This window comes from Onychostoma macrolepis, chromosome 13 (genome assembly GCF_012432095.1).
Source record: "Onychostoma macrolepis isolate SWU-2019 chromosome 13, ASM1243209v1, whole genome shotgun sequence".
NCBI classification, from domain to species: domain Eukaryota; kingdom Metazoa; phylum Chordata; class Actinopteri; order Cypriniformes; family Cyprinidae; genus Onychostoma; species Onychostoma macrolepis.
The window spans coordinates 21969798-21987017 of record NC_081167.1 but is presented as its reverse complement, the minus strand read 5'-3'; the positions used below and the strand labels follow the sequence as shown (position 1 = coordinate 21987017).

Here is a 17220-nt window from a genome sequence, read left to right as displayed (position 1 = left end):
CACATTTCAGCAGAAGAGCACAAATACACATGCACACGCAACAGAATGGGCCTCTCTCCATCAGTTTACCCCCACCCTGTGTGACAGAGGGTCTAGCCGGTCTGGAGAACAGATGTCAAGTCTCCTTCCATCTCCTTTGCTACCAACACAGCAATGTGCTGCTCCAAGAAAACATCTGTCTAAGCATTGACCATCAGCAAAGGGGCCCCACGAATTGGCTCATCCGCCCTTTGAAACTCGCAAGACTGTGCCACTCTAACTGCAAAGGTATTCTGAGCCCTGCCAGATTCCTCTCCCTTTTACTTCTTGCTCAACAGCACTAAATGAGATCACTTTGAAATGTTACTGAGATGTGAAGTGTATAATACTTATTTAGCTCTGCATACCACCTTTTCATCGATGCAGATTTGTATGCTTAATCAGAAGATAGACAGTCCAAACAAACATCTTTCAAAGTTCAAAGTTTATTCTTGAAAAAACACAAACCCCTTTGAACCACACAATACACAAGTTCAGGACAAGAGCTGCAACATTTGTCACACTTTTTTTGATGCGGGCTCTCAGACAACCCCAGGAAGAACAAACAAATGCAAATCGTGACACACCTCGTCCCCCCCCCCATCCTGACATTCCTGAAAGTGTGAAATTTGGAGGAGGTAAAGAAAGCCTCGTATTGTTACACCACCTCTCAACTTAGAATCTACAATAATAAGTTCATTAGCACTATAATCACTCAAACAAAGGCAACGCCAATAGGACTTTACAAACTCTGACCCATTAATCACTATTAATTAGTGTTTTAAATTAAATTAATCATTCTTAAACCACTCTTTACTCATTTACTTTAGTTAGAGGTCTAATTACAAAATGCATGTTTTATCTAGCAGTATTTATTAGTGTTAATATTAAACAGTTTGCTCAAAATTGCCTTAAAGTTTTTGGGGTTTTTTGTGAATTGTGTCCATATATTCTAAGCTATTTATTTTTCATATAGAACTTGTTATCAGTTGAATAGATTTTTAAAGAAGATACAGATTTATTTACTTCCTTTTTATTTTAATAATAGTTTATGTTAAGCCATCTAAAATGATGGTCTGGCCTGCAATAATTTAATCTCTTCATCTTTTCCTCATCCACTGTATTCACAGTAAATCAACAGGACAGATAAAGACATTTGGTACGTGTTCTGCTGATGAGTGCACTAGTGTAATGGGACATGAAGGGTTAAATCGGTGGGGAGGGGAGGTGACAGCAAACCAAAAGAAGAGGGGGATATAAAAACACCAAAGGCTTCGTGGGCACGAGTCTCACTGTGTTTGTGCTGGACTAAAGACACACAACGACAGAAGGGAACACACACAAGTCCTGAGCCGTGGTGTCGTGTGTTATTTGACAGCGCGCTTTTACGCAGAAGGTGTGCGTGGATACTCTTGCGCAAGAGCGGCTCATACACCCTCCTGAGGACAGAGCTCCGATGAGTTAGTCAGAGGAGGAACTTTGGATCTTCATCACACTGAAGATGGGCTTAGAGTGAACTACATCTCATCCTTGAAGACGCAGTGGCATTTGGAGAGGATGACAGCACTTTGCGCAACGCACCGGAGCGCAACAATGTACCCAAAGTTTTATATTAGATGTGAAGGACAGACCACGAGAATTTGAAGTGGTTTGAACTGGAGACTTTGCTATTTTGTTTTATTTTTATTTTTATTTTCAAACACAAGAACAATGATGCAGATTCTCAGAATTGTGTACTTGTGCCAATGTACCTGATTTACCTGCGCACAAGTAAAACTCCAGTATTTCCTCAATGAAGAAGTAAAACTTCTTATTTCAACATATAATCTACTTTTGCATTTTATACTGATGCTCAATGGAATGGTACACAGCTTTGGAGTTTGTGGGACTTACTTTTTTGCTTTTTAAAGGTAATTCAAGTTCTTTTTGGACTTCGGGATTATACCATTTTTAAGATCAGGAGCTATAGATCCCTCATTGATCTGATCAGTTTTCAAACGTGGAGTGATTGGGCTTCTTTGAGATCGTTTCTAGCCAGTTACTCTTTTTCCCGTGAGTATTGCTCTTCTGGACCCCGAGGTGGCTCCGCAGTGGTGTGGCGGCTCCTCGTCCGCGGCGGATCCGGAGATCGGAGTGTCTGCAGCGGCAGGAGGCGGCAGCGGAAGCCCGGCAGCGGCGGCGCAGGGTCCTAAGAGTGCTCGAGTGAAGAGGATGGTGCGGCTGGCGGCGGAGCTGCTGTTGCTGTTGGGACTCCTTCTTCTGACGTTACACATCACGGTGTTGCGGAGCAGCCCGCTGCAGCACGGAAATGACACTGTGAGCTCGGAGCAGGGGGCGGAGGTGAGTTTAATGAAAACACGTCCAGATCATATTTTTTTCTCCAAAATCAAAGAATTTTAATTTTTGCTTCAAGAAAATTAATTGTAAGACTATTAAGATTTTTTTTAATCATCACATTTACTTATTTGTTTGTTTATTTTTATCATATTTTTATTTTTATTATTTTATTTAATTTTTTTCCTTACCATAATGACAATTTGTGGAGGAAATTTCAAGAAAAAGTAATATGGCAAAAGAAAACACTCAAAGAAAATACAATTTTGTTGTCATTAAGAATATATAACTGGGGGTTGACATTTGACTTTTTAATTTTTATTTATTTATTGTTTATGTGCATTACAGTAAATGAATGAAAAATATGAATGTTTCACCATCTCTGCATTGCACTGAACAATAGATCCACTGATAGATAGATAGATACATAGATAAACAGACATGAATAAAATATGCATACACATTGTGATGGTAAAACAACCATGACATCATTATTTGTAATGTTGCACGGATTTATGCACTGTTTTGCATCTAGTCAGGTAGTTTTGACATAGCATTCAAACTGAGCTGGGGTTCAGCCAGGGTCAAAGATGTTCTCTTTCTCTCTCTCTTGACTAGCTGCAGGCTATCGTTTATCACCACTGGTTCATCAGTGTCACTCAAGCATCCTGTTAATATGTTCTTGCTTCAAACCATGCATTTGCCAAGATTAAAAAAATGGAAAGCCAAATATATATTCTATGTGTTCAACACATCGGTGCACAACATTAAACTAAAGCAGGGTGACTTTCAGGGCTACAGAATACATTCTCAGTTTAGACTGTCCTTTAGTGCCGTTAGCCGAGATTAGACCTGGCTTTAATGAGTCTGTGCAGATTTCAGCTAAAAGTGTTCTGCCATCTGTTTACGGAGCAAGTGCAATGCTCCCAGAGACCGGACCAAGGGGTCAAGAAGGGTTTGAGATCAACAGGGCTTTGTTGGGTGCATTAAAAACCCTGCGGCTGGCTTTTTGATGTATTTTTAGCATGACACCAAGATGCCTTTGTCAGTCTGCAAACGTTGGCATAACACCATGATGAATGTGTGTGTGTGTTTATCCAGTAGGGTGGCTCTGTTGTAGAGGAATAGCAGCAGCAATGTGATTCAGCTGAACAGTTAAATTATATCTCCTTTATTATGTAGTTCTCCAACAGCTGTTTGGATTTTCAGAAGCTGAAAGCTAAAAGTTTGAATTTGAACAGTCTGTTACTGGTTTTACTACTGTCAGTGGCTGCTAAAGGAAGTGAATGAATCCCGAGTGAGTCTTTACAGTTTAGCCCTGGAGGTCAAGTCTGTGGTTTTGTACGGAGTGTCTTGGGACAGATCTCACTTTTCTGGGAACACGTTTATGACATACACGGCTGTAGGAAATATTTCTGGAATGTACATAGAATGTGTCAAACGTAACCAGGTTTGAGGAGAGTTGGGGGCAGCAGTGAGGGTTGGAGGCAGAAGAGTCTTGTGATGGCCAGTTAAGCCTCACTGCCAGTTTCTGATCTCGAAGAACTTAATGCACAGCACCTGCAAACCTTTAAACATAAACATCATCGATTATTAACTTTTTTTTTTTTTATCTATAGGATTCACAGTGTCATAAAAATTGGGTTAAGTAATTGTCCAGACTACAAGAAGTTGTGTATTTCCTCAGATAATGTCAGAAACACAAATATCTTACTACTTGATATAGGTGCTGCATTGAAAGGCCTTTTTGCACTTTGTGTTTAGCATTCGTTTCCTGTCCAGTCTCCTGGGAAGACCCCCTGAGAGGCTTCTAATTGAATTGCTGTCATGCTCCTTAAGCAAAGGGAATGAAGAGGAAGCAGGAGGTGGAAGTAGTCAGAAATGTGACAGGGGCGTCTTTATGTCACCCTTGTGTCTGTTTTCCTAGTTAGAAACCCATAAGGTTTGAAGAATGGTGTGTGTAATGTCTTTGTAGGTACTGTAAAATGTACTGTAATGGGTATCTAAAAGTTGTTCACGGCCTCATTTACACCAAATGAATCTCGAGCAATCTGATATATCTTGGATTTTCCATGATTTTTAATATTTTTTGGTTGGATGGTAGTCTTAATTAAAGGTGTGTTCAACTTGCAAAGTTCAAAAGCCTTGTTTTAGCAGGAAGATTGATTGACAGGCGATTAGGTGGTCCTTCGCTGTTGTTATGTTATCAATGACGCTGACTATCTTAGAACCAGCCCATAATCCATTACCATCATGCTATTAAACACCTAATAGTATATTGTTCATTATTTAACATTCACATACTCATGTAGCTTTACTATAGTTTAACCACTTTAACAACCGGAAAACAACTGTTTCAAAGTAGCTTTGCCAAAACTCTTGGACAATGTTTGTTGTTCCCTTTGCCTGAAGTGAAATGCATTCTACACTACAGCTTTACACAGCACTCAGCCAGTCAAACAAAATGGCTTGAGTGAAAAAGAGGGAGGAGAGAGAGACAAAAGATTGATGGTGCCCTTTGATCTTATTGTCTTGCTCAGTATGCATGATTACAAGCTACTTATAGCTGTCCAATTGTGGAGTAATTGCCCCCTCTGTGTGTATGTGACAGCGAACACATGCCTTGGCAGTCTTAAGGGAAAACAATTACAACCCTCTTTGACAGGGAAAAGCGTATTTTTTTGTCAGCCAGCGAGGCGCACACAGAAATTTTGCAATATGGGCTCCGTTTTATAACTATTTCTAGAGTAGAACAGTGTAGGACTGCAGCCAGAACTCCTCTCTTGAGGGAAAACAGAAGCCAGGCTTTAGCATCCCTTCAAACTAAATAAAGAACATTTTTTACTTCATAAGACGGACAGTAGTTTTGTTTTCAGACTCTGTTGTTGAGACAGGTGGCTGCACATATGAAACATAACAGAGGTCATGGGGTCAATATTATCTGTTTTTACTGCATTTATTCAGCCAATTGTAAAGAATAGTTCACCCAATAATTAAAAATCTGTCATGATTTACTGTTGTTTTTAATATATATATATATATATATATATATATATATATATATATACACACATACATAAATACATATATTGGAAGGACACAATAAATTGATCCAAAGTGACATTTATAAATTCTAAACATTTATAATGTTACAAAAATTAATAAATAAATGATTAAAAAATAATGAATTAATAAAATAAATAATGCTAAAATTCTTTTGAACTTTCTATTAATTCAAGAATCCTGAAAAATGTATCAAAGTTTCCACAAAAATATTAAGTAGCACAACTGTTTTCAACATTGATAAATAAATGTTTCTTAAAGGGTTACTCCACCCCAAAATGAAAATTTTGTCATTAATTACTCACCCTCATGTTGTTCCAAAACCGTAAAACCTCCGTTCATCTTCGGAACACAAATTAAGATATTTTTGATGCATTCTGAGAGCAATGTAATTAACACGATCAACGTCCAGAAACGTAGCAAGGAGATCGGTAAAATAATCCATGTGACATCAGGGGTTCAACCGTAATTTTACAAAGTTACGAGAATACTTTTTGTATGCAAAGAAAACAAAAATAATGACTTTATTCAACAATTTGTCTCCTCCGAGTCACCGTAGCAGTTTTGGAGAATATCGCTAACTGATCGCGAACAGCGTATGCTGTTCTGTGTCAGCCACACCACACAGATACGTTTTCTACGTTTATTTACGCTTTGATTTGAACGAAAACAGCGTAACTGTGTGGTGCGGCTGACACAGAACAGCATACGCTGTTTGTAGAAAAAGCATAAAAGTATCATGACTGCAGTCCTTACGATCCAAAGGTCTATGCACTTGATGAAGTGACCAGAACTGACCAAAATTAAAAGAAAAAAAAAAAGGATTTGAAACTGTATGAAAGACAGAAAACTATATTAAAAATAACGATTATAATAAAACAATGAATTTAACATTTATTCCGTCCCTTTAAGTGACCTGGTCAGATTTTGTTCAGTAATCTTATTCATGAGGCTTTTTTGTGAATTGTCTCTCAGCAGGCTTTAAATGCTGGGCTATTGTCATGGTGTTCTCTCAAGATTCACAGAAAGTCTCTGTGTTTATATTAAGGGCTGATAAGGAGCAATATAGCACCTGTGGGTAATTAGGCCATTTGAGGTGAGACTGAGTGAGTGGAGCTGCTAATGTCTCTAATCTATCTCAGTATAAACAAACAGTTCTGGGCTGAGCTGGATGAAACCAGTATTTGTTTCCCTTGATCTCCGACTTTAAGGTCTCTTTCGTGAACATATGGCTGGTTAAAGAGGTGTTAAAGGTGTCTAGGTTGCAATCGCACCTTTCAGGTGGAAAGAAAAAGATGATGATGTTTGGGTAGCCATTTTGAGGGATTTCTGATCATTGTTGAATATCGAAGTTTATATCATGAAGTCACTGATTTTCCCATTAATTAACTTTCTGAACAGATTCGATGAACAATCTCTCCTGGAGAAACCAGATTAGAACATTGTAGATGGTTTGTGAGGTTGTCTACCAGGACCAACCAGGTTGGCCACGATGGTCTACAAGGTCAAAACTCAGCTGATAGACAATCTTATCAAACATCTAGAGCAACTAATTATCATTGATGACTAGCTAGGGAACACAGTTCCATTCTATCACCCATAGTGCACTCCTGCTTGAGACTTAAATTGTGTAAATAGACCCTAATCCACTTTTAACCACTCTCATCTGTACGCTGTTTTTCTCTTGGTGGGAAGTTACACAGTGTAAATATACTTCTACACTGAGTGTAACATCAATTGTAGAATGTCTCCCAAGGTCTGGGTGGAAACAAGCTGATAATTGAGATGAATTTTTGAATCTGTGACAACAAAGAATCAAGAATTGTATACAGAGGGATGATTCACTCGGAGCGGTTTGCTTTAACATTTATCATTCTTCAGAATGATTCAAGTCCTTGAATATCTGTGAGGATACTGGCGGGTCACAAAAAAATGGGTCACAGGTTTGTGACTATGCTAAACTATGCTAAATGCAAACAGTAAAATGCAATTTGCATATGTAGTTTGTATGTTAAAAATAAGACTTAAAACAGACTTTTAATAGGTACTGAGAACCACTAATCTAATATTTTCCATGTATTTTTTTTTTAATGCAGAATAATGTCAATGCAGAAAGCAGCTCCTCTGTTCAGTTGGGGCCGGGTGACAGAAAGTCCCGAGTGCCTCATATTTCAGCGTCTCAGCCGTGGGTTCAGAGTCATGGGACAGGGGGCAGCCTGCAGAGAGACGGACCTGGAGCTTTTCTGCTGGACCTGCAGAACTTCCCTGATCTTTCCAAAGCTGATATAAATGGGCAAAACCCCAACATTCAGGTAGGAAGATGCTCAGAATCAATGTGTTTTTACATTTACCAAATCACTTGTAATGCTCATTAGTGTGACATATAATATATTATGTAATATTCACGTATTATATGGTTTTTCTTAACGCAATAAATAAACACATTGTGTAGTCATTGTATAATCTGTCTTGGTCTCCAAAAATTAAAAAATAAAACAGTAATATTGTGAAATATTATTGCAATTTAAAATAATGTTATTCTATTTTCATTTATTTTAAAATGTAATTTATTCCTGTGATGGCAAAGTTGAAGCCATTACGCGAGTCTTCATTGTCACATGATCCTTGAGAAATCATTCTAATGTGCTGATTATTATCAATGTTGGAAACATTTGTTGCATAATATTTTTATTGTAAACTGTGGTACACTGCCAAGTATTTAAGTATTCAATACTTTTATTCAGCAAAGACACATTAATCAAAAATGTCAGTAAATACATTTAAATGCTCTTCTTTTGTTCTTTCAATTCATCAAGGAATCCTGAAAAATGTACTTTTTCACAAAATATTAAGCAGCACAACTGTTTTCAACATTGATAATTGAGCACAATTGATAAAAATCAAGCAACAAATCAGTATATTAGAATGATTTCTGAAGAATCATGTGACACTGAAGACTGGAGTAATGGCTGTATAAATATATATATTCTATTATTATTTATACACATTTTTAAAATTTTTAATCTCAAATAAATTTTCTAGTTTAAGTATGTTAAGATTTTTGTATTGACAACAATGATTAAAAAAAATTATTTTTTTTGCTGTGAACAAACACAAAGACTTTTAAAGGAGACATGGCTGGCCAAGCACATAAAGTAAAATCTTGGCAAACAGAAAGTGGCAGAAAGCCTTGATGCACATCAGCACTTCTTTTCAAGAAGAGAGCCTTTTGGTCCCCCCGCTTTCTCTCTCTCTCTCTCTTTACACACACACACACACACACACACAACCTCTAATATTCACCTAGCTTAGTCTTAGTAACCACATACACCTGTACAGCACTGGCCGCCAACTAATCCACCACGGGCTCCATCCACATCAGAAGAAAAAACATGTGAATTTTGACCAAGAATGGCAGAAAGGATAAAGTGTATCGATGTCTTAAGATGGCAGTGAATGTGTGTGTGTGTGTGAGGCTCAAAGGGGGGGTGTGGGCATGGGTATCTTTGATCCAAAGCATCATCTGGCTTTCATGGTCTTAAGGAGGCTGAGAGGCCCTTTGAACTTGATGTTTAGGTGGAGAGAGCGAGAGAAAGAGAGGCTAGAGAGGGAAAGCCCACCCCTTGCCCCAATCTGGGAGGCACATGTGTTACTGGTGGGGTGGGGTGGGGGTGTCACTGCAGAATGGCAGCATCTCAGAACGAGTCACGGAGCATGACCATGACCTAAGCCAAAGTCCATATGGACCTCCACAAGATCACACTACCTCTCACTGTTTGATGTTCCACAAAACCCTCTCTCAGTACAACAAACACCCTTGATCTGTATGATTATTCTCAACATGTGCAAGTAAACAAATTAGATTCGCAATAAAAGGGACCGATGCAGACTGCAGTGTTTGATATAATTTTATAGCACAGCATGAAATTACTGTTTTGAAATATTTCTAACAAAAGGAAATTGTTGGAGGCATGATGGTATCAAATGGTACTACCATAGCACTATCATACATCATGTTAATAAATAAATAAATATGAATGTAGAAAGTGGGGGGAAAAATTATTTGATCCCTTGCTGATTTTGTACGTTTGCCCACTGACAAAGAAATGATCAGTCTATAATTTTAATGGTAGGTTTATTAGAACAGTGAGAGACAGAATAACAACAATAAAATCCAGAAAAATGCATTTCAAAAAAGTTATAAATTGATTTGCATTTAATGAGTCAAATAAGCATTTGACCCCTTCGCAAAACAGGACTTAGTACTTGGTGTGTTTTGGGTCATTGTCATGGTGGAATACCCATCCACGACCCCTTTTCAATGCCCTGGCTGGTTTCAATGCCATGGCCCTGATGGGTACATGGCCCCATCCATTGTCCCTTTGATGCAGTGCAGTTGTCCTGTCCCCTTAGCAGTAAAGCACCCCCAAATTAATAATGTTTCCACCTCCACGTTTGACGGTGGGGACGGTGTTCTTGGGGTCATAGGCAGCATTCCTCCTCCTCCAAACATGGCGAGTTGAGTTAATGCCAAAGAGCTCGATTTTGGTCTCATCTGTCCACAACACTTTTACCCAGTTCTCCTCTGAATCATTGGCAAACTTCAGACCGGCTGTACATGTGCTTTCTTGAGCAGGGGGACCTTGCTGCAGGATTTCAGTCCTTCACGGTGTAGTGTGTTGCCAATTGTTTTCTTGGTGACTATGGTCCCAGCTGCCTTGAGATCATTGACAAGATCCTCCCGTGTAGTTCTGGGATGATTCCTCACCGTTCTCATGATCATTGAAACTCCACGAGGTGAGATCTTGCATGGAGCCCCAGTCCGAGGGAGATTGACAGTTATTTTGTGTTTCTTTTTTTTATTTGCGAATAATCACACCAACTGTTGTCACCTTCTCACAAAGCTGCTTGGCGATGGTCTTGTAGCCCATTCCAGCCTTTTGTAGGTCTACAATCTTGTCCCTGACGTCCTTGGACAGCTCTTTGGTTTTGGCCATGGTGGAGAGTTTGGAATCTGATTGATTGATTGCTTCTGTGGACAGGTTGTCTTTTATACAGGTAACAAACTGAGATTACTCCCTTTAAGAGACTGCTCCTAATCTCAGCTCGTTATCTGTATAAAAGACACCTGGGAACCAGAAATCATGCTGATTGATAGGGGATCAAATACTTATTTGACTCATTAAAATACAAATCAATTTATAACTTTTTTGAAATGCGTTTTTCTAGATTTTTTAGTTGTTATTCTGTCTCTCACTGTTCAAATAAACCTACCATTAAAATTATAGACTGATCATTTCTTTGTCAGTGGGCAAACGTACAAAATCAGCAGGGGATTAAATATTTTTTTTCCATACATTTATTTGTATTCATAATTTAAATTTATATTTGAACACTTGAACAGTAATGTGCGTTTGAATAAAAAGTATATATTTACTTCAAAATAATATTTACTATATTTGTGAAAAATTAAGGGAAATATTATCAAACATATCAAAAATACAGTAACAAAACGTATTAATATTTTGAAATATTTTTGCAATTTAAAATATCTTTCTCTATTTTAATATGTTAAAAAAGCTGAATTTCCACCAGCAATTCCTACAGTTTTCAATGTCACGTGATCCTTCAGAAATCATTCTCTAATATGCTAATTTTGTGCTTAAGAATTATTATCATCAATGTTGAAAACAGTTGAGCTGCTTAATATTTTTGTGGAAAATATAAGAAAATATTTTTTGTGACATTATGAATTTACTGTTACTTTTGATCACTTTATGCGTCCTTGCTGAATAAAAGAATTAATTTATTTTCAAAAATCTTTATGACCCCATTTTATGGTTAAGTAACTATGAATATATAATTTATATTATAGATATATATTTGAGGTATTAAATCTCTAATCTCAAGGATGAGCAATAAGCGATGTTTGCCTCAGTAAACATTACTAATAATGTTAGTATCCTTTAAAATCTTTAGGTTACCATAGAAGTGGTGGACAGTCTGGAAGGTTCGGAGCCAGAGAAGGGAATACGCAAAGAAAACAAGCCTGGCTGGGCAGCTCCTAACTGGAGGAACTGGTGGCAGCGTTCGTCTTCCTCGTCCTCATCCTCATCCTCTGTGTCCACTCCGAAGAGTCCTGACGAACAGGATTACCCCTATGAGAGCAACACGGAGGACAGCAACTTTCTCAAACCGCTTGGAGACTGGGAGCGAAAAGGGTCTGCTGGCACAGGAAGCAGATCCCAGACCGAATATGGTACGTTGCAGACAAGCGTGTGTTATGGAGTTATTGTTTTAATGAAGGGCTCTGCAAAACATAAATATGGCTCTGCCATGAGGTGATGGAATCTGTAATTTGCACGTCAGATGATTTACGCCGTCACTATAACAAGGACAGCGCTTCTTACGGAGTCTGTGATTGTAGATTGCTTCCTGTAGGAAAGAGATTCCTGTGTGGCAGAGTCTGTCTCTGTGACAGAAAACACTCCTGAACATCAAAGCAGGAGAGAGAGAGAATCCAGAGCATCTGTTCCTCCGGTCTAATAGCTCTCTCTCTGTCTCTTTTGGTAAAGTGGAGTTAAATGAGTGAATGTGTGTTGCTGTCAGAGACTGCACTTCCTGTCAAACGCATTCTTACCCTGTCACCACTTGCCTAAACCCTTTTGCTCTAGAGGAACTCTCTTTGAACAATGTAATAAGGTAATACCAAATCGAAGTTAAAAATTCTCCTCATAAATTTTCCTCATGACTAACACACGGTCTGTTATGGCCGTGACTCATTCCTGAGGGTTTGCCGTATCTGCTTTTGATTGGCTTATTCGTTTCCATTAGTGGTGTGTGGGGAACCGTGGCTTGTGTGGGTTTCAGACATGTTGTTGCCTGTGAGTTGGCCCGCACTCGACTGTGACCATGCAGCTTAACGGCGCTGAAAGTAATGTTGTCTTTTTAAGACCAAAGGTCTTTGTTTTTCTCTCATCAGGGGCAGTGGATATAGATTGTGGTTGCTTGCTTGGTTTGTGAGTGTGTGTGTGTGTGTGTGTGTGTGTGTGTGTATACACTACCAGAAAAGTTTGAAATTATGTAAAGACCAAAAGAAATGTTAAACAAATCAAAACTTCCTTATAATTTAGCTTTTTCAAAGTATCCACCCTTGGTTTGGCTGCTTTTCTTTCGTTGTCTGATTGAGCTGAGAGAGAGAGAGAGAGAGAGAGAAAGAAAGAAAGATTTAAAAATAAAAAAACTTTATTATTAAAAAAATAAAACTGTATTATTATTATTGATTAAAATAATCTAATAAATTAGTGTTGCATATAAATATAAACACTTTATTTACAAAACATAAACATGACATTAACATAATATAATTTATAATAATAATAATAATAATATTTTTGTAAATAATTTTCCTAGCCAGTTTATATAATTTTAGAGCATATACTTATTAGATTGATGATGATAATAATAATAATTATTATTATTATTTAAAGAATTTCCTAGAATTGTATATAGAGCATAAACCTTTTATTATTAGATTAATAATGATAAATCATAATCATCATCATCATCCTGTAAAGAATTTTCCTAGCCATAATTGATACATTTTAGAGCATAAACATATTACATTAATAATAATAATAATAATAATAATAATTTTGTAAAGAATTTCCAAGCCACAATTTATATATTTTAGAGCATAAATTTATTAGATTATTATTATTATTATTATTATTATTAATAATAATAATAATGATAAATAATGTCAAACAAATACATTGTTATAATTAAAATTTCAGCTTTGATGAATTAAAGTTAAATTTAGAAATTATCTTTCATTTATAAACAGAAAATAAACAGAAATATAAACATTTATTCATGTTAATCCAGCAAGAGCAGATGTTTTTGTGTCCAGCAGACCAACTGTAAACGCCCATTGTAAGGATATAAAACTATATTGAAGGCCATAAAATGATGGGAATGTCAGAAAACGACATTCTAGAATTTCTAGAATACTCCACCTCAATACTTCAGCTACTGTTTTGGTTGCCCCTCATCACTGAATCAGAAATGTAAGAGTAGTACTTGTTTTTTGTTTAAAAAGCAGTTGGAAGTTGGCTTAAGTATGCAGACTTGGCTCATTCGTTCACCCACTCCCATGTGTATGAGCCAATTAGAGAAGTATGCTAATGGTATAGGCCAGCAGGCCGAGTTTGAGCGCCTCAGGTATTTGAAACATACGGTCTGAATCAGGATCTGCTCAGTGGGACAGGAGCACAACACAACCTATGCTTGAAATCATGTCATAGCACTCAAGTGCCAGTGAATGTGTGAAATATATATTTTTTTCACTCTATTATAGATTACATAGATGGTGACGGTGACTGGAGTGGTTGGTCGCCATGCAGCGTATCCTGTGGAAATGGCAACCAGAAGCGGACCAGGTCATGCGGCTACGCCTGCACAGCCACAGAGTCACGGACATGCGACATGCCCAGCTGTCCAGGTAAGAAAGCCTTTCCTTGGATCATCCTTTGGAGGCCATACAAGCAAACTCCTGTTCCTAGATTACCAAGTGGCATATGCTGCCAAAACGACTGAAATGAATGGCACTGAGTAAACCACTTTCTTATGTACAGGGATTGAAGATGCTTTCAAGACAGCAGCAACAGAAGTCAGTCTTCTCGCCGGCACTGAAGAGTTTAATGCAACAGAACTCTTTGGAGTTGGTAAGTTATTTGTAATTTAACACCACCTGGTTAACTGGTCACTAGCAAGCAAAACAAGCTCCTAACCCTATAATGGTACTCTTTTTACTCTATATTGTGCCATATTCAGGCAGAGAAACAGGAATACAGATTAGCTTTCTAATATACCAATAAAACCGACTAGCTTCCTATTGTAAATGTAGGAAAACGTATATTGGTAAATTGTAAAATTGGTAAATGTTGCTTACATACCACAACACCGCTACTGAATCCACATCTCGACTAGTGTAGTCTGATTCCTGAACAAACAAGTCTTAAGAGTCGGTTCTTTTAGTGAATCAAAACCAAACAGCACAACTAGTTCACTAATTCATTCATGAATCTGACCTCACTAGTTGTATTGTATGGTTTTGATTCACTAAAAAACAAACTTATATGATAGGTTCATTCATGAATCAGAATAATTTCATGTGCTGTTTTAAGTCAGTCAAAACCAAGGGTGAATAATGTGGTCCGATTCCCGATCAAATGACTCTTATGAACAAGTTCTTTTTGTAAATTAAACACATACAACTTGTGATTTAAGGCCATTGCACATTGACTCTGAATTTTTCGTCCGAAATTTTCGCACGTTGAAAAATTAATTCGACCTCACCAATCGCGTTTACAGAATGCCTCCGAAACTTTTGTCCGTCATAAAAAAATTCAGATCGGTTTCGATTTTCTGGGTTTTTGGCATCCGTAGCAAAACATTTTGAAAGGTGTTTTGACAATTAGAGCCACCGTACAAGCGAACGCCAAAATCCCGAATGGCGATTGTAAATTTCATCCACTTTGTCTCGCAACACAAAGCACCATAAAGATCCTTGCACACTAAGTTCACAGAAATTGATGGTCTTCTTTTTAATATATGGCTCTAGTATTGCTAACAAAGCATCAAACTAAGCCACTGACATCCTGAAGTAAACATCGGATCGCCTGTGATAATCCCGCTGCTCCTTAATAAGGAGAGGGAACTCTCCTTCCTCTCCATATCTCAGGATTGGATGGACCCAATATTTATTTTCTTTTTCTCTTCTGAAGAACGAGAGGACAACAAAATCATCCTCACTGCTTGAAGACTCCATTTAGTACTGTTTTAAGAATTGTTTCGCAACGGATTGTGCGTGACAAATTTTTAGGATGATGAATACGAAAAAACGCATACGAAAATTTCGGACTCAGTGTGCAAGGACCTTTACCGCGTTATGTTAAATTTAAGAAGACTAAAATCTTTATAAAAATGAATCAAATAAATAACAAAATTTTGTTTTATATTTTATTTAATATTCAGTCCATTACTGTAGTTTTTCAAAATATTTCAGGTCCAATTCTGTTAACTATGACTTTTAATAGTTCCCTTTTAATAGGTTTTAGAGACATGAAAAGTGTCAATCACATATTTAAACATTACTTTAACTGTGTGATTCTGATTGTGATGTTGGTTACTCCTCCTTAGATACAGACAGCTGCGAGCGTTGGATGAACTGCAAGAGCGAGTTCCTCAAGAAATACATGAGCAAAGTGGCCAACGACCTACCCAGCTGCCCCTGCTTGTACCCAACCGAGGTGGCCTACAGCACCGCAGACGTCCACGACGCTACCACAAGGCGCAACTTCCGCTGGAAAGACGCCAGCGGACCAAAGGAGAAGCTGGAGATCTACAAACCCACCGCTCGCTATTGCATCCGCTCCATGCTCACGCTGGAATCCACCACGCTGGCGGCCCAGCACTGCTGCTACGATGACAGCATGAAGCTCATCACCCGAGGCAAAGGGGCCGGGACGCCCAACCTCATCAGCACCGAGTTCTCCGCCGACCTGCACTACAAAGTGGACATCCTACCATGGATCATCTGCAAGGGCGACTGGAGCCGCTACAACCAGGCTCGACCACCCAATAACGGACAGAAATGTGCAGAGAACCCTCAGGATGAGGACTACTACAAACAGTTTGAGGAGGCCAGAGAGTTCTGAGCTGATGCTACGAACCTTCTAAAACAGAAGCAGAACTCATTTTTAAAACTGGCCGTGTGTTTGAACAGGACTTGCTATGAGAAACAGACGGCACAGCCAACAAGCACAGAAGATCTTCATATGGTTTCCCTCAGAACCTCTGGTTGGAGTGTTTTCATGGAAAGAATAATACCAAGTAACTCATCGTGGTTCTCTTTGTATTGTGTATCTATATTACTTGGGCTATCAGATTTTTTATAAGGAGTAAAAGGGAAAACTAAAGGGAAGTCATATCAGGAATCACCCCACCAATGATCAGCTGACAGCAAGAGTTTCATGTGTTTTTGCATGCTTGTATTATGACCAACATGCAGCTGGAAACCCTCACCTCAGGATTCTTGGACAGATTCAAGGATATCGGATACAATATTCAGGTTCCTGTGTAAACATGCATATATTTGTCTAGTTGGATGAACAGAATTCCTATATTATGTCCTGTTGTATCACTTTTCCTTTTTTGCTAAAAACAAAACAGTCCTGCATAATCTTTGCAAAGTATTTATTGAGTCATAGTTATGTGTCGATGGTAGGGGTTTGTGCGTATAGATGTATGGACACATTTTGAGTGCTAAATAAATAGTCCATGTCACATTAAATGTCAATTGTCGCTGACTCTCAGTGTGTTAAATTCACAGGAGATGATTCCATAGGATCTGTAGAGGTCAAAGAGTCTTTCACCGTGTATCACAGTCAAATAAGATCCATCCTCAGATATTAAACACTTTAAGCCATTCCACAAGACTCCTATTAGCTTTATCCAGAAACAGGCCTAAGCCCTGCTTTTGATGTCTGATGTAAAATACTCTCCCCTATAAATGGGGCTTGAATTATTTTATAAGCTCGCTTATATTCTTAAATTCCTCAGTAATTTCTCTGACTATGATCATGCAATCACATGAATAGAGGACCGCATTCTTAGGGCAAATGCTGAAACCTCAGAACATCCCTTCAGATCTTTGTCTCAATGGTGTTTTCACTGTTTTGTGCTGGACCAATCCTAGGTCAACATTTCACCTGTGCAGTGACATAATGCCTGACAAATAGA

The 17220-nt window shown here is 38.1% G+C and overlaps 1 protein-coding gene across 1 annotated transcript; it reads left to right on the top strand.

Annotated features, from left to right (window-relative positions):
• The first annotated feature begins 1128 nt into the window (after positions 1-1128).
• On the top strand, positions 1129-17220 carry ism1 (isthmin 1). Its single transcript, XM_058795071.1, has 6 exons — positions 1129-2358; positions 7512-7727; positions 11395-11674; positions 13775-13918; positions 14052-14141; positions 15619-17220. Exons 1-6 carry the CDS (start codon positions 2230-2232, stop codon positions 16134-16136), a joined length of 1377 nt encoding a protein of 458 aa, XP_058651054.1. The 5' UTR covers positions 1129-2229; the 3' UTR covers positions 16137-17220.